The sequence below is a fragment of the Peromyscus eremicus genome, chromosome 5, assembly GCF_949786415.1.
Source record: "Peromyscus eremicus chromosome 5, PerEre_H2_v1, whole genome shotgun sequence".
Lineage (NCBI taxonomy): Eukaryota > Metazoa > Chordata > Mammalia > Rodentia > Cricetidae > Peromyscus > Peromyscus eremicus.
Genome location: NC_081420.1, coordinates 4286313 through 4305520, shown reverse-complemented (window position 1 = coordinate 4305520; position 19208 = coordinate 4286313). Strand labels below are relative to the sequence as shown.

At 39.2% G+C, this 19208-nt stretch overlaps 1 protein-coding gene across 8 annotated transcripts in view; it reads right to left on the bottom strand.

Moving 5' to 3' along the window:
• Agtpbp1 (ATP/GTP binding carboxypeptidase 1) overlaps positions 1 to 19208 on the bottom strand; it is a 161390-nt gene that overhangs the window by 76552 nt on the left and 65630 nt on the right. For all 8 annotated transcript variants that reach the window (XR_009379236.1, XM_059262789.1, XM_059262787.1 and 5 more), the window contains 5 exons: positions 15748 to 15864; positions 12492 to 13180; positions 7460 to 7543; positions 6009 to 6095; positions 5779 to 5927 (listed from right to left, as the gene is read on the bottom strand). Coding sequence is in view for 7 of the 8 variants with exons in the window: in XM_059262789.1 (XP_059118772.1) it covers positions 5779 to 5927; positions 6009 to 6095; positions 7460 to 7543; positions 12492 to 13180; positions 15748 to 15864 (1126 nt within the window). In the remaining variant the exon portion in view is untranslated. The remainder of the gene's footprint in view (positions 1 to 5778; positions 5928 to 6008; positions 6096 to 7459; positions 7544 to 12491; positions 13181 to 15747; positions 15865 to 19208) is intronic.

Sequence of the window (19208 nt, the reverse complement as noted above, 5' to 3'; positions counted from 1 at the left end):
ACAGTGCTGACATTTCCTTTTAAGGGAAATGTACTGAGGCTCTTGATATGTGAAAACTCAGCAGTGTCACTGATAGACATAAGTCATGTCTAATTTCCTGACCCTCACTGAGCCACTGCATCTCAGTGAGCCATTTAAATCTCAAGTTTCACCCTCCCTCAGACACATAAAACTCATCATAACAGCTAACTACAGGAAGTAGAAAAAGGTTCAGGTTGAAGTTAAGGGGCACTTTAGACTTATCTAAAATGCTCTAATGTCTTTTTTAAAGAATGTATTCTGATATTACTTTTTAAAATATACTATTCATTCTGATAAAAAAGAAAACAATATTTAGAAGTTCTGACTGAATATACTTGGAAAGAAAAATAGGCTGCAACACCAAGAATCAATCTAATGAGGTTAACTTGGATTCTATCAGCTATAATCTACTCAACATACTACAGAAAGGTTGTATTTCTAGTAACTTATTTATTCATTAGTCAAAAGGATAAACCTTTTTATTTGCATGAAAAAATATTAACAAACTGTCCATTTTGTCATCAGAATATAAGACGGCAAAATATTAAGTTGCCATGGTAACATCCCATGGCACTGGCCTTTAATAAAACCCAATAAAGGCCAGAGTCAGTAAAAACTACAAACATGAAGGGAGGTGAGGTGTTTCTGGCTCCAACAACCACATGCCCTCACTCACAGGCATAAAGGGGACACTAACGGATGAAGACAAAGCAGTTTAAAGTAGAGAAGGGATAATCCTAAGGCATCTCACAGGGACTGACAGCTGTAGAGAAGGGATAACCCTAAGGCATCTCACGGGGACTCAACAGCTGGTGCCACATCAGGTATTACACTAAAGACTTGAGGAAGCCGCTGGAATCAATCTTTCCGTATTCTCTCACCAACAGAGGAATAAATTCAACAAATAATACCGAGCTAGATACTACCCAGACTCTTAGCTTGAGCAATCTGTTACCTGTAAGTCCAGAAACAGGAGCCAGACAGACAGACAGACAGAGAGACAGAGAGACAGAGAGGCGTGTGTGCATGTGGAAGTCTGAAGGCAACTGTCAGGAGCTGGTTCTCCAGGATAGACCACAGGTCAGGCTTGCTCAGAAAGCATCTCTACTCACTGAGCCATCTCTTTTCTGTAAGAGTCACACTTCACAGTGAAAGTCCAGCAATGTTTATGATTTATGCACAGAGCAATGAAGAATAGACTCCAGGAAACAAGGAGAATAAACACGCCATTGGTGGCAGACTTCAACACAGATCACTTGAGTGTATGAAAGAATTGAAAGACAGAAAATGTGGCTTTGAGCTAAACCTTTTTATTGATTTAAAAAGAAAGTCTAAATTAAATGGGGAACCAAGGACTAGAAGGTATTTCATGTGTTAATGATAATTTCATGATCTTAACAGTAAAGCTACAGTGACACATAAAAAGCCATGATCTGTAGAACACAGATACAAAGTAATCCAATCGTGATGGAGCACCGCTTCAGAGGGTCAGCATCTTGACAAACTGTGCAACTCTCCTTACACTTGAAGTTATTTCAAAATAAAATTTTTAGAAAGAGTCGGCAGCCATGGAGATGACTTGGTGGATAAAGTGCTTGCCTTACAAGCCTGAGGCCCTGAGCTTGGACCCACAGAATCCTCACAAAAGCCAGATGCAGAAGCCTAAAATTTTTAATCCCAGCACATCCCTACCAGGAGATGGGAAGAAGAAAAGAGGAGGATTTCTGGAAGCTCTTGGGCTAGGTGGTCCACTGTACACAGCTATAAACAAGAGAGATCCTGACTCAAACAAAATGGAAGACAAAGATGGACACCTAAAGTTGTCCTCTGACCTCAGTATTCAAGTCATAGCATGCATGCACCTGCACTCATACACAGACACACAGACACACACACATCATATATACACACAACACACACATCATATACACAAATATACTCACACAACACACCCACACCATACACACACATATACATACATAATACAAACACATATACTCACATAACATACACAAAAAGTCAAGGATCTTAAACTACACTAGGGTCTTTGATAAGTATCTTGTGCATGCTCATTCTAGGCTACCAGCATGATCACCACAGTCCTCACATTCTCTGCACCAATTAACAAACACTTACTTAACATCTAATATGAGCCATGGTGTTAATGTACAGAACAGTCTCTGTTCCTATCTCAAAGAATTCACACACACGTTGAGACAGCAGGGAAAGTATTAGTAACACAACTAAACAACATGCAGCCTAAACAGCAGCAGAAGGGAAGGTCACAGGGACACTGTTAGTCTGAACCACTTGTTAGCAGATAACCCCCGGCCAAACTCCAGGGCATGGGGAGTAGATCTCCAGCTGTGTAGTGTTGCCTGTTCACAAGAAGGTAGTTAGAACCCTCTTGAACTTGAGAGTTTGATGCAGGGAGAGAGTCAAACAGAAGCTTGAAACTAAAGCTAAACTATTTAGTTTAAACTAAACTAAAACTAAAGTATTAAATGTAAAACTGCCACCTAGTGGCAAGTTAAGAAAATCTATTTCAAGTAACAGATAAGCAGGGTGTGGAGATAGTGACACAGATTCTCAAATTTAGCAACACAAAGTACTCTCAGAAATATATTGTAAAACTGCTTTAGGATCATTTGTGAGAAAACTACCTAATAGTTGGGGACTAGAGAAATGAAAGCAATGACCAGACTCCCCACCCCGGGGAGCCCTGCTAGAGAACACCTCTACCTACTGAGTCCACTTCCAAGTGCCCGTCTCTCAGCATCCTCTAGACAAAATGCCCAAGCTCCCCCACAAAGAGGGGAAAAAAGCGCACACCTTTAACCCCAGCGCTCAGGAGGCAGGGGCAGGAGGAGCTCTGTGAGTGTGAGCCAGTCTCGGCTACACAGGAGTTCCAAGACAGCCATGGCTATGCGGAGAAACTCTGTTTTGAAAATACAAACAAAACAAAACAAAAAATAGAAAACAAAAAAGACAAATATTAAAATCAGGGAGGGATTCAAAATTAAGTTGTAATAAAGAGGAAATTTAAAATGTTCTGATCGTCTATAAAAACAAATTAAGGAAATAAGAAAAGTACTAATTTACAGGGAGGTAAAGGTCAAAATTAAGGAAAACTTCTAAAGGAAATGAATAAGCCAGCAGCTGTGTATTTTATATAAAAATAAAATATTTTAAATACATAAAAAGAACAGCCCAAGCACAAAAACGTGTATACACTGCAGTTTCTGTTCACAACTCTGCACTACCAATGGCAATCTAAATGTCACAGACACAGGAAAATGTTACATATCAACACTGTACAAAACTGAACAGCCACTCAGAGGGCAGAGCAGCAACCACTAGGAACTTCTTACCTCTCTGAATCCTCAGACTGAATGGAGATCCTGTTTCCACCCACCTTATATTCCTGTCTACACCTCCCAAGTGCTGGGATCAAAGGCATGCACCACCACTGCCCAGATGTTTCTCTTTTAGACTGGTTTAATCTCATGTAGCCCAGGGTAGACTTGAACTCCTGATCTTCCTGCTTCCTCCTCCCAAGTGCAGGGATTAAAGGTATGTGCCACCACTGCCTGTCCTCTATGGTTAACTAGTGGCTAGCTCCACCCTCTGATCTCCAGGCAAGCTTTATTTGTCAGAACACAAACAAAATATCACACAACAAGGTCACATTCTGGTGATGGGCACACCATCATGACCCCATCCAGTCCCATCTGATCTCAGAGGCTAAACCAATTTGTCTAGTACTTGGATAGATACAAACGTCACATTCAGTGATTGTGTGATTTTAGTGTATAACACTAAAGATGTAGTAGTATCCTAGAATACATCAGGAATATTCCTATCACCAGCCATGCAAACCAATGTAACTATTGATGTTTTAGTCAAAATATACCCATTTACTTTTACAAGACTATCTGAAAATTAAATAAGACTTCACATCTTTAAAAAGTATTTATAACCATGTCAGATATTACACTATTAATCATCCTATTATTTCATTAGAAAAATGACAAAGCTTTTATCTCATACAAGTGAGTAATTCTGGAGTACACCATTTCCTACTTCCACATAAAGGACAACTGGCAATAACCACTTCTGCTCTCAAAAGCTTTCATTTCCAGAACTGTCTCTTTCAAGAGCATCATCTCCAGATGCTCTAACAATTAAGGGAAGTGACTGGAGGCACGGAATGCAGTGTCTCTCATGCCTCTTGTTGAAAGTTTTCTGATCTCCCGAACTAATGATTGAGACCACTATCATTTTGTAACATATTTCTCCTCAATCTGTTATAAAGGGATGTTTTGTATGTTAGTGTGTGTGTGTGTGTGTGTGTGTGTGTGTGTGTATGTGTGTACATATTATATAAAAAACTTGCTATTGTTAGATTTGAAATGTGAAGTTTTGACTTTTACATGCAAATATTAAGTTTATGTGATTATCCTTAGATTTCACTGAACACATCAGCCTTAAGTGACACTCTACCCTTCAGATTTCTCCTTCCAAACACTAGAGATCTATTTTAAAAAGAAAAGAAAATTATTCAGAGAGCAGCAGCAAGGAAGGCAATAAACAAAATACTCTTCCTCAACACTGTCAATAAACTGTGCAGTAAGAATTCATTCTGTGATGGACAGAAACTGATCAAGAACAGAAACATGTCCAGTAGCAGGTATTCAGTGGATACAAGGTAAGCAAAATGTGAGTTCTGTGTGGGTAGCTAAGCAAGATCTCAACAAAGAAGGGCCAAGACACAGCTACCATTACAGAAAATGAAATGGAGGTTATCAGCACAGACCTTGCAAACAGAGAAACAGCGACACACAGGAACAGTGAGCCACTGTCACCTGGGAAGAAATGGACCCACTAGGAAAAGCAGAGGCTACTGCAGCTCAGGCTCCATGTAGCAGAGCACCAACAGTCCTCAACTGCTAAGGAAATGATTCCAGTTTACAAGACAGCCAACAAAAGAAAATTCTAAAGCTCAGATGGTTTCACTAGAAAATTCCATCATGCCTTGCAGAATGAACACCAGTTCTACACAAGGACTTTGAGAACATGGAAGGAAGACGTGCCATGTTGTACCAAGTCAGTATTACCCTGATACCCAAAGTGGATACGGTGAGGGGAGCTGGGTAGAGGGAAGTACAGCTTCCTATGCACAAGTGTAAAAATATTTTTTGTTTTTTCTCTTGTGGAGCTGAGGACAGAATCCAGAACTTTGTGGACTGAGCCATCACTGAACTGCACCCTAGCCTAAAATGTAAATGCCCCTCACCCATCCTGCCCCACATTTTCGTTCTTAGGTAGGACTGGGCTTACAGGCAATGACAGACATGCAGCACTGGGCTCAGCTTAAAATGCAAAAATTTTTAACAAAACATTAGCAATTCAATGACTCATTCTATAAATGAAAAAAGGCTGGTTTAATATCCTAAAATCAAACCTATGCAGCATATTAACAGGCTAAGTAAAGAAGAAACCCCTGACGATATCTGTAATTGCGTTCCATTTGGATGAGATCAACAACAGCTACCGCAGCTTAAAGGGATGTCTACATGAGGGTAGCTCTTTTGACCAGCCAACCAGAGTTTAAGCTATTTCAAACTGTGCATGGTAAATGGCTGAGGTCTGGAAACCAGAGACACTGAGTATATCTAAGGTGGTGCCTCCATGCTGATTTCTGGTCCTACAGGTAACTGCCTGCATGCCCCTCACAGGAGAGAGCAAGAGCCTCACCATAATTAAACTGGCTGTTGGACTTCTCACAGTTGATGATGTTGAACCTGTACGCAACACCGGGCCGCATCCCACTGACTTCGAAGTAGAACCACTGGTGATAATGGTTACTGTTTATGTCCGAGTTCAGAATAAGGTCATACTCGCTTCTACAACACAAGACAAAGACAACTGATGGCAAGCCGGGAGTGTCTGTGTGCACACAAAATGAGGATGTTTAAATGGCTTACTTTCTAATTTGAATTACTTTGCGCAGATTCCCAGATTCAAATTTTGAGTTAAACTTCAAAATATCTCCTTCTTCTGGAGTGGCATAGCTAAATAAATATTTTAAAATAAATATATTAAAATATATCACACTTAAACAGATAAGCAAAGACTAAAACTAGAGGACAGATCAAAAATACACACTGCTTCCCTCCTTCCTTTTAAAGCAAAGAATATAGCAAATACAACAAAGAAAAAAATGTGACTTCCATTTATACTCAAATTATAATTACAAGAGACTTGTTCCTACATTTGTACCCATAATAAGGACTTTGCCTTGCTGAATAAATGTCATTTCTAAAATACTTATTATTACATAGGGAAAAAGATTTATTTTTAAAACTGCCTGGTAAGCAGCCATAATTCTAACAAACTATGCAGTTTCTGCTTTTAGTTAACATGGATAGATAGGGGCTTTACCTATCATATGGTTGAGCACCCATACACCAGGCACTTTCGTTGTCTGCCTGACTCTGCTCCTCTGAAGAGTCTCATCTAAAACAAGGACTAGGAAACTCCTAGAAGCTCAGCATTTCTGTCCATAGTCACATCTGTTAGGAACAAGCTGGACATGCCCATACTCGGGGTTCCACATCTAACATGGAAGCATGAACAATGAAATAACTACATGCTTAATAAGGTCTGTTACTCTTTCCTTGTGTAAGAAGATTTGAAAGTCAGGAACGGTGACACATGCCTCCTGAACCAGAAGTATTTTAAGTTGGAGGTCAGCCTGGGCTACACAGTGAGTTCCATGTCAGCTTAAGCTACAGTGGAAGACTCTTCCATAAACAACAACAAAGAATATTCCAGATTCAGTCCCACCTTTGATAGAGCTTTTACTCATATCTACCAATAATCATTAAAAGTTTGTCTCCTCCAATCATGATAGGGAAAATGTCAAATTTCCTCAAAGTAGTTAATACAGTAAGGAGAGGAGAGACTGACTGAATTTCTTATTTGAGTAGTTACAATTTTTATTTATTTACCACAGTTAAATCCTGACACACACTATCAGTGATAACTCAAAGGTAGCAAATGGCTGGCTTGCCAAGCCACAAGGCCAGGGTGGGAACTCCAGTGACTGGTCCAATGCTACAGTAGTTAAACGACAGCATTTCTTGTGAAAATCCCACTTATAAGTAGAGGTACTTTCATTTTTCCAAAACCATGGTATTAGCATATATCCTTTAAATTTCACCTAAAAACAAAGGCTTATGCTATCTTTCAACTTAAAAAAATGAACAAGATTTATCATGATCATCATATACCTACCTGTTAAAGGATGAAAACAGCAACAATAAAATATGGGGAAGATATGATAAAAAGATAATTATTTTATCTTTCTAAAATAATACTAATATTTTATTATAAAAACTAAAACTTAATAAAAGGTTTTAGAGATCAGACTCACTTAGGGTTGTCTAAGTCATACACCACCCGGTCTATGATATCATTCTGGTGAATCAGCCTCTCAATATCTTGGGCAATTTTTGTCCTGAAATCATAAAAGACAAACGACAAAAATTCAAAGTAAGTTTGGAGTGAAAGGGTATAAAATAATAATTGTGTAAAATAAAAATAATCGTTCCTTTACTTGTATACAAAAAATTAACACACAAAAAAATAAAAGTCAGTATATATATCAAAGCTTGAGCTTTAAAAACTAACCACATAAAAGACAGCCATGGTAAAACCTTGTAAAGGCAGAGGGTGGGAGGGAAGCTAGCCTAGAATATCTATTAGGCCTCTCTGTACAGAAAGCCTATGGACTAACCATTAGACAAGTAATTCTGTGTGTATATTTGGATAGGTCAGAACCAGAGAGTTAAGACACCCTGCAAGGTTTTAAAACTCATCTAGCTAGGAATTTAGCCCAAGAATCCAACTAGCAGTTACATTATGGAATATTAGTTTAAGATATGTTACATTCATTTATGATGTAAAAATGTGTTGCATTCTTTTATGTGGCATTTGTTTAACTCTGTGAAGCTGTGTTGCTTTGCCTGTCTAAAACACCTGAATGGTCTAATAAAGAGCTGCGCAGCCAATAGGGAGGCAGGGCTGGCAGGCAGAGAGAGTAACTAGGAGGAGAAATCTAGGGAAGAGAGTGAGGTACAAGAAAAGGAGGAGAGGAGGACGCCAGGGGCCAGCCACCCAGCCACCCAGTCAGAATCCCCTTCCTGTGTGGGGAGAAGAAAACTGGGAAGGAGGGAAGCGCCAGGAGGAACCAAGGCACAGCTGGGACAGGAATTCAGACCTCAGGGCAGATGCTGACTCCAGGCTAACTGGCCACCAAGGACTGATGGCATTAATGCAAAGCCATCTCTCAAATCAATTTTAAGATTTATTTTTATTTTTAAATTGTGTGTGTGTACGAACCAAATGTATCAAATCCCCCTGGAGCTAGAGGTACTAGTATCTGTAAACCACCGTTGGTGCTGGGAACTGAAATTGGGCCTTTGCAAGAGTAGCGTGTGTTCTAACCACTGACCCATCTTTCCAGTCCCTATAATGAGTGCTTAAGGAAGAAGTCCACTATGTAGATTTATTTAACTTCTAACTTTGTTCACGTCAGCTAAAGACAAACAATAGAAATTAAAACTGTGGTTATAGATCTATGAAAAGCAGTGTGAGAAAGTTTGCCAAAATGGTTCCAATAAAATGTCAAGAATACACTGAACCCAAACTGAAGACTCTTGAACCTAGAAAATTTGAAACCACCCCCTACACAAAGATGCTTTTCCGTACTTAAAGAAAGTTAACAACACCATTAGTCCTGAAGTGCCTCCCAAAGACCGTAGTTAAAGGCTGGTCACCAACTGGGCTGCCGTTCAGAGGCTGAAGAACCTCTGCGGGGAGGGCCTTGTGGAAGGAAGTCAGGTCACTGGGGGAAACACCTGAAGAGGATACCAAGAACCCCACCCATTCCTCTCCACCCCTTCCAGCTCTCCTTCCCTGCTACCATGAGGTGAATAGTATGTTTTATCTGCACTCCCTGCCACTTTGTTCTGCCTTTTCATAGGCCCCACAGCACAGTCAACCAACCGCACTCAGACCTCTGAACACATGCCAGAATCCGCCTTTTCTCTGTATTGGTGGTTGATCATGGACAACTACCACAGTGATGGAAAGCTGTGACAACAATATAACCTTAAGCTCTAAATATGCATAGAACTCATCCTAAATGAAGACTCAGGCACTATGAAGAAAATATTAAAAGGTGTGACACTTAACATAAAAAGAAACTAAAACATGAAAAAAGTATAAGGTAAAAATTTCTTTATCTACTCAACAGTTAAACACAATTTACTTTTCAATTTATTCTATAGAAAAATAACTCAATGCATACAAAATAGTCTATAAGGAAAAGGAGCAGTCTGTTAGTTACTCTTCCTGTTGCTGGAATAAGGCAGTTTGAGGAGGGAAGGGCTTATCGTGGTTTACAGTTCAGGGGTTACTGTCCATCAGGACAGAAAAAGCAGAGCAGCAGAAGTGAGGACAGGCTGAACCCTACACCTGCAGGCAGGAAGCAGGTGAAAGCTGCTGCTCAGCTCTCTCCATTCAGCCCCAGGCCTTGGAAGGGTGAGTCTTCTCACCACAGTTATCTAATCTCTCACAGATATTCCCAGAGGCTAACTTAATGTAAACATGTCTCACAGACAAACCCAAAAGCTAACCAAACTGAGATACTCCCTCCAGAGCAGGCTATCTCCTCGGTGGTTTTCTATATTTTATTTTTTGGAGGTGAGGGATGTGGCTGGAGGGTGAATGCACACTTGTGTTTCTATACATGGACGTACCCATATAGGCAAATGCCCATGCACATGCATCTGGGTATATGAAGAGTCTCAGGGCTAACACTGGGAATCTTCCTTGATGTTCTCCCCACCTTATTCAATGAGAGCTTACCAATACAGATAGTCTAGCTAGCCTAGCTTGCTCTAGGGATCTCCTGTCTCCTTCTGAGTACTGGAATTATGAGCAGGCCACCACACCACTCAGCAGTTATGTGGGTACTAGAGATCTCAACTCCAGTTCTTGAATTTCCATGGCAAGTACTTTAACCACTGAACCATTTCCTCAGCCTCTCCTAAGAGATTCTAGACCCTATCAGGTTGACGATATTTGCCATCACACTTAGTTTCAAAGATTAAGTTACAGTTTTGTTTTGTGACCCAGTTAGTTTAACCAAGATGTTGTCTCCACTCTCTAAATCTATCAGTAGCAAATAGCTGAGCTGTGTCTTGCCCAGATGACATCTGGAAGTCCTGCTTCCTACCCTCTGACCTCACATTATTTCTGCCTCCTTTTCCACAATGTCCCCAGAGCTTGAGGAAGAGACCGGGAGGAACAGCGGGAGAGGACAGTAAGGCCTCACAGGAAGAAGGAAGCAGACTGCCTGAGAACTCATAGCCTGATATGAGTTTTGCATTGCCTGATAAAATGAAACGATAAATATACCATTTATGATTTTACTGTTACTTTATCATCTACATTGAGTACATATCCAAATGAATCTTAGACTTTTTCTTTTGCAATTGGGTCAGAGACTTTTCAACAGAATTTATTTATTCTATACTGAATTTTATTTTTAAAAAAATTAGAATCAGTAATTACACACTACAAAGGCTGTAACAATACAAGAGAACTCCAAATAACACTAAAGCATTTCACAGGATAATTTTTTAAGTATGGGTTTAACTATGCTGCCACAGCTAGCCTGGCTCAGCCTCCCAAGTGGCTGGGACCACAAAGGCATGTGTCATCATGCCTAACTTACTAAGTAATTTTAAAGGAATAGGTTGCTTTTTTTTTCTGAAAGTGACAAAGCATTAATTAATTTGATATCTTTCCTTTGTAATGTTACTAGATTCCGACAGGGAACGACAATGGCAAACGACCCACAGAACATCTATCACTTGCTCTAAACAGGTTGACAGAGAGGAGGCAGCTGACATGAGCACACTGAAGCCAACATCTTCAGTGCACTTCAGGAAGTGAGCATTTCTGGGAGCTTTATAAACAGCTGGTGGATAACCACATCTGACTTTTCTGACATGAATGTAAAACTTTAAAGCCTTAAGACTACCTAGCTATAGGGTCAGCAAATATTTCCTATAAAGGAAAGGACAGTGCATATTTTAGGCTTTGAAAGCCACAGGATTTCTGTCACAATCACTCAATTCTGTCACTAGAGGAGGAAAATCACTCAGTTGTCAAGTGAAGCATTAAGTGGTACTAGATGCTACAGGTAAAATGCACAGCTGTGGCTAAAGACACTTGTACTCTAGGATGCTCAGAGGCAGACAGCAAGGCCTCCTTTTCAGCGTATGTCATACTTGCAATAAGAGTGTATCAAAAAGTGATGAGATATCATTTTTTTAAAATCACCAAAAACAGTTCAGACACACTAAACAGATTTTACACAGGTTTTTTTTTTATGTGCTGAGAATGCACTGGCTGGTGCTAGCAACAATTTCTATGTTTTATTTTTTTGGCACACTGAAAATCACTTCACTTGGTGCCTTTATGAATACCAAATTCTCACACTCTTTATTTCCAGCTACATTTTCAAACAAAATAATGCATCCTTATTGCTTCATCTATAGCCTATTTTAAAATCATGTCTAAACCAAGTATGAATAAAAAAATTACTAAATACTGCTAAGATAGTATCTATTCAAACATCATTAAATAATCTTTCAAATTCTTACGTGCAATCTAAACCAAATTTCTACATTGTATCAGGTTCCTATTATTCTTTCATTTAAATAAGTAATACGCTTACAAAATAAACTAAGCCTATCTTACGTGCTCTTTGCACTTGTTGAGAACTGACAGAGAAAGAAGGTAAGTAGCCCCCTTGTCTCAGACTCAAGCATGTTTATCTCAAGTTTCCTCAGAGATGCCCTGTCCTGGAGCAGGCTGATACCCTGGCCCTGTGACAAGAAGAAAGGAAACTAGCAAACAGCTCAGGAGTAGTAAAAACTGCACACCTGAGAACAGCTATAGGGGAATATTTCCAACAGGTCACTACTATTTACCCCAGACTATAAAATGCCTGCAGTCACCAGAAGGAGGACACTACCTGGGACTCTAAACTGGTCCTACAGCTCACTGTTTCAACAGGGCTTCTCTGGCCATTTCTGTTGGATTTCTAAGTGCCTGATTTGATGTTCTATTATCTTTCTGCTACTTGCTATGTGTTTGTTCTTGCTATACACCTAATGAACTTACTTACTCAAAATCCAAAGTATAGCAATCATAGATCATTCTCCAGACACAACTATCAACAGGGACAATTTCAAACCAACCAAAGCATCCTATCAGTGTACCTTTAATTCACACTAATATTTTCCTAGAGACCCCAAATAGAATTTTTAAGTATGCCTTACATTTTGACAATGCTCTTACTTAGGAGGAGGAAGAAGTCTGCAACTCACCTCTGTACACCATAAGGCCTTTCTAAAATAGGCTCTTTGAATGGAGGTGGAATGTGACCAAAATAATCAGGATAAGCCACCTCTGAATATTCTGGAACAGACTTGGTATTTTTCACAATCTCAATGTAGAGGTCTGAGTCGTGGAGTGTTGGTCCATCGGGGCCATCGACAGAGGCGGGCTGCTCTGCTGATGAGTTGGACCCACTGTCGTCGTCCTCCTCAGTTTCAACTCCAGTACAGCACAGTTTCCCAAGCTGTACTGTCCGCCCTTCAAACAGAGTACTTCCACACGTTGCCACATGTGGACATGCTTTCGTGCATGAGAGGACAGTGAGAGGGAGACCACAGTCCTTCCTTACTCCTGCAGTCAAGCCTGGGGCTACTTGTGAAGGAACATTCTGCAATGTGATTCGGTCTAAAGCCTTCACAATGTCACTGCTGAATGTGTGAACTGAAGAAGCAGTTCTGTTCTGACCACCCAGCTGCTGTGGCAGTGTCCTGTCACTGCCTTTGACTTCGTCCTTGGCTTCTTCTCCCTTAGGAGACACTTTCTCCTTCATTACACCTCCTTTCTTTACACTACCTGAATTCCCAGATGCTTCCTCTCCAGCTGTAGGAACAACAATAGGGCCTCGAACTTTCCCCTCAAACACAAAAGGTTTGGGTTCTTTAGAGATTAATTCATAGTCCTGTTTAAAAAAAAATAAGTTTAATCTGTTATCTGTCAGTATTAAAATATGCTAATCAAAGTAAGATCATATTTGTTTCCCATGCTCCTTCAGAAACCTAACATCTTTTTCTGCTCTCCATGGGCTCCAGACATGCATACGGTGCACATAACAAACAAGCAGGCAAAACACTCATACACGTTAACTAAACAAACAAACAAAGGCTAGGAGACAGCGCAACAACAGAATGCCTGCTTAGCGGGCAAGAAAACCGGAGTTCAATCCTCTTCTGCCCTGCCTTCAAATGACATTCATTGCACTTCCACCCAGCAACTGAATAAGCAAGGTTTACACATCTGGGAACAAAGTGGATATTCGTCAGGATGCAGACACATCTAGCTGTCATAGATTTCAATGGTTAATACTGAAAGCAACTAATTTCACATATTCTTAATGTCATATGATATGCCAGGAATTGATTCAATGATGGTTGAATAAGATTCTTTCAAACACTATTAAGAGAATCAATAAACTTTTATAATCCTCAATAATATATCATTAAATATTTCTTCTTACTATTCAGGCATATATTTCAAACTCTGAAACTTAAAATGAGAAAGACAATCAAGTACAAGAACAACTCTTGGCAATAAATCCAGTTATGTAAATAAAAACAAAGTGCTATTTCCCTAACATATAGGACTAAAATAATTAACAACCTATAACTTAATGGCAAAATACACAACACACTAATAAGTGCATATTGCCTTACTTACCTGAAGTAGCATAGTTCAGGAGCTCTGACTCTCAGATAGTTATGTCTTTACTTGCCACATTTAACTCAAACTCAAATTTGAACCAAACATGCTCAAGAAATAACCAAGAACAAGCTGGCCACCCGTTTACATTGTTACATCATAAGAGGCTGTACAGGAGCCCATCAAGCCTAGCTAGGTGGTAAACTAAGATTAGGACATAGGAATCTAAATACAGATGTTTATCACAATTTGGAAAGGAGAAGTGGCTTGGAAAATCTAAATCAGTGGTTCTCAACCTTCCTAATCCTGTGACCCTTTAATACAGTTGCTCATGTTGTGGTGACCCCAACCATAACATTATTTCCTTGCTACTTCCTAACTGTAATTTTCTACTGTTAGGAACTGTAATGTAAATACCTGATATGCAGGATATCTGATATGCAACCACTGTGAAAGGGTCATTCGACCCCCGAAGAAGTTGCAACCCATAGGTTGAGACCCCCTGATCTAAATCCTAACCTGACACCCATTATAAAAATTATAAAATTACTCTACTGTACTCCCACACCAAAGCTATACTTGTATAGCATTATATATCCCTATATGCATATAACTATAGGAAAATAGGTTAAGTCATTATATGCTAATCAATTCCTACCCAAAACCACTATAACATTACTTGACTGCTTTGATTTAGAAAGTATTCATCTTCAAATGGTTCAAGTGAAACCAAATACATTAAAAAAGAGTAACGCAATAGCTGTTCTAGGCTAAATGGAAGAAAAACTTACCCACTCTATATTCTTCCCCAAATGCTCTTCCTAGCTCCCTCTCCTTCCCTCACTGCTTCCCAGTTGACCTCCCCCGCTCACCCCAACTCCTTTCTCCCTGACTCCTGACCTCCTCTACTCTCAGTTTCAAAGTTCCAATGAGCTTCAAACCTACAAGAAGGACAAGGAGTGAGGAGACAAGAGGTTATCTTTCACTGTACTCCAAGGCTCCTAAGTTTACTCCCAAAGACAAAAGAAAAACTGGCAAATATTTCTCATTTATAAACTCACTGTAATCTGTCTTTAATCAACTGTAATTAAGGATATGGGATTTGGAGAGCAACAACATTTATAGCAAAAGCTACTCGTCTTAGAGGTTAGCTAGCCCAAACACATACTTTCTGGCCTTGAGTTCACTGTGTAAACCAAGCTGGCCTCTGAAGTCACTGAGATCTACTTGGCTCTGTTTTCCTGGTGCTGAGATTAAAGGTGCATGCCACCATGCCCAGCCAAACTTAGACACTTTAAAATCAGACTTAAGAACCCAGCACAGTCAAAACAGAAAGAACAAAAAACTACATCTACTAACTGCCAACAATTCAGTCAACATGGTGTGCTGTATAACCCAAGCTGAATTACTCTGTTGCAGTAAATGAGAATAAGAAATGCTAATAATAACAAACTGCAATGTCGGGGCGGCAGGCTTCCCGCTCTGTCCTGACTGCTGCTGTGTTATACAGGAACTACCAAGGGAAGGGTAGAGCTGCACAACTCCTCAGCACTACTAACACAAGGAAGACTATGGTGTGCTTTTATAATGCCATTTTAAGAATATAAGACAAAATTTTAAAAAGCAAGTCAAAGTGATAAACCGAAGTGATTATAAAATGTAAAAACTAGCCCAATGCTCTCTCTTCTTACAGGTCATCAACTCAGCTCAAAATGTCAATATAACGGTCCCATATCATCCAGTAAAGCAAGACGAATGCCATTTTTTTTCCAGAAATGAAAAATGGTATTTACGTGCATAAAGGAGAAAAAATTAACTTTTTATTTATACCTGAAAATCATCAACAAGCTCAGGAAAGAGGTGTTCATACATTTTTAGTTCTTCTATTGTTCGTCCTGGCACTTGCTGTGGTTTTAATTTGTTAATATCTGTTTCAATATCATCATTCTGAAATAATAAATCATGTCATTAGTATAAAAACACAAAAACGTTAGAGAATATACTTTATATTTGAAATGTTCCAAAATATTATTACTTACAATTAGTAAATAATTACTAATAAAGTTTATATTCAATGTAATTATAAATCAGTTCTTTTAATTAGTTGGAGATTATCCTTGGTGCTGATTTTGTTGTTTGGTCATGGTTAATTTTAATGTAACAGACAGAGTTTTCAGACTCGTCAAGACGGAAAAAAAATAAAAATAAAAATAGAAAAAATAAAGATCACATATGCTCTCTTCAGTGTCCCTATCACTTTGCTGTAAAGTAAAACTCAAGAAAATTAAATTGAAAACATTTATACAGAACAAAATGGTAACAAAGTAGCTAACATTTGCTAGCATGCACTAACTCTCTTATCTAAGTCATTCTGTATAGCACTATAAAGTAGAGATGCTTATTTTATCTCCACCATCTGACTGAGGATGGGGAGTGATATGCACCAAATGTTAAGGAGCTTACAAGTAGACAACCTGGAATGTAAAACTAGTTAGAGAGGTTCCAAAGTATACGTTATAGCCAGTGTGATGTTTACCACCTACTCTCATACTCCATGATAAAGACCTTTACACACTTTTTCTTTTTCTTTTTTTTTTTTTTGGAGGGCCAGGAGAAGAATAAGAAGTGGTACAAGTGCCCAAAATGTGCCTTGAAAGAAAAAGAAAGGCAGGGGAGGGTAAATCCCAACTATGTCCTCAGACAAAAAAGACATGTCATCAATTTTGTCCCTAAATTCTTTATCTTGTATTTTTGAGTCTCACTATGTAACCCTGGCTGTTCTCTTTAAGCTCTTTAAAGAGCTGATGTGCCTCATGACACGAGGGCAAGTGTTAGTTCACCTGGGACCCACAGTACCCTCTAAGATCCTTAACAGCTTACCTCTCACAAACTCATAGCTTTCACAGATGGGTAAGGAGGCATAGAAAGACCAGTTACTAATTTTCAAGTGGTCCTCATTTTTAATTTCCTATTTATCATATTGTCGTCATAAACTACTTCACTTCAACCCTAAAGCAAATTTATTTTATTATGCTTAAATCCTTCATATATAGTACCTAACTATATATGAACATTAACTAGTAATCTTAAGGAAAAAATATATGATATTTCTCAACATTTTGTATTTGGGAATTTGCTTTTATTTATATAATCAATAAGTAAAATTTTGTAATTCCTATTAATAAGAGATTTGTTTTATTTGCATATTATCACTAACATGTAATTATTACTCTGTGAGTATATAATTTCACTTAAGTTTTTATCTATGAACAAATAATGTATTAATTTTCTTGATGAACATGTAATCATCCAAAGTAAAAAATACAAAGTTATTTTTTCTTGCAGGGCACACGCCTTTAATCCTAGAACTTGGGAGGCAGAGGCAGGTGGATCTCTGAGTTCCAGGACGGCCAGGACTGCACAGAGGCATATGGCTCACTATTAGGAACGACCACTCTAGCATCAGAAAGGGAAAGAGTGTGTTGACCTTTATGGCAACTTGCAGGTGAGTTGTTTAGAACCTAAAGAATCTAGACTAAAATCTCTGCAGAAAAAAAAAAAGTGGACTCATGCTGGTGAGGAAAGGCAGTCTGGAAGCCGACCACCAACCACAACAGAGCAGTTCCAGGTTTCCCACTGCAGCACAGCCATTCTCTAAGACCCTGTGGATCCTCCCTAGAGGCGAGCAAAGCTGGGACTGCCCAAGCAGTTGGTGTAATAGCCAACCTAAGTCAGAGGCAGAGGCTCATGAAGCTGCAGCTCGAAGTTTTGGCCAATGCATCATGGGCTTGAAGAGGACATTTCAGTAAAACACAGAGCAGTGGTGAGGAGGTGGACCCTCCACCACACTGCCTGGCCCCTTGCATACCATAGCCTTCTGTGCCTTGTCTACACTGCTGTGAGGATTTGATGGTTTTAGTGCATGAAGAGCTTGGATTGGCACACGGTTAAGTGTTCAATAAATTCTATTTTTTCATTCATAATCATAAATGTTTTGTTAAGGTGAAGTAGACAATATGTGAGCAATCACTGTCCCTGTTAATTCAGTGGAAAATAGACACTAACAATTGTTTTTCAAAGACACTCATGTCAAGTACAAAGAAATTTATGGAAATGTTTCAGATGAATGGACCAAGTGAGAGACAAGGAAACAAAGTATATAAGGCTAGATCCTGCAGCAGAGAGGGTAAAAATCCTCATAAAAGACATTACAAGAGCAAATGATAAACTGGACACAGATAGCAAGCTGGTAGAACGTCAATAGCTGTCCTACAGTTATGGTGTATGTTCATGGGTGAAGGTCCAAAGGAGCTGACATATCTAACCCACTCTCAAATACCTGCTTTTGAGCATGTGCATACATGCACACAGTTTTCTAGCAGCCAAATCAGTCACTGTACCAATTCTCCTAACTCCCTAATCTTTATACTCTTGACCATCACAGGTATTTTTCATTAGAACTATGAGAAGTAAAGAATCAACTATACCAAATATGCTGCAATGTTTATTACTAAAATCTTGATAGAAATTCATATGCTAATCTCATGAATTTCACTACCCCAAAGTACCCTGAAAAAACTCCCAAATGAATTTCAACACCCCTCCTCTTCCCTGAGAATGTAATTCACATCTGGGAACCTACCAATTCCATTGCTTATGTTAGGTCCAAACACCCAGTTACCCAAGAATTATCTTAACATCAATGCCTGCCCTATTTTTCTTTGTGATCACATTGGTGGTAATGAAATTAGTCCTGTATTATTATTAAGATACATCTCCCAGTATTCTAGACTCTGGAAAGTCAAATACATAGTGTGCCCCAATTTTAAGGTAGTATTCCAAGATTTTTTTTAAGTATTATTTATTTTTAATTCATGTATATGAATGTTTTGTCTGCCTGCATATATGTGCTCTGCACGTGTGTCTGGTACTTGCAGAGGCCATAAGCAGTGTCAAGTGTGGTGATATTGTGTTCCCCAATATATTGTGCACCTTAATAAACTTACCTGGGGTCAGAGAACAGAACAGCCACTAGACAGACATAGAGGCCAGAAAATGGTGGTCTTTAATTCTATCACTTGGGAGGCAGAGATCCGTGTGGATCTCTGAGAGTTCAAGGCCACACTAGGAACAGAGCCAGGTGTGGTGACACACAGCTTTAATCCCAGGGAGTGATGGCAGGAAGCAGAAAGGTATACAAGGCATGAGGACCAGGAACTAGAGCCTGGTTAAGCTTTTAGGATTTTGGCAGCAGTTCAGCTGAGATCCATTCGGGTGAGGACTCAGAAGCT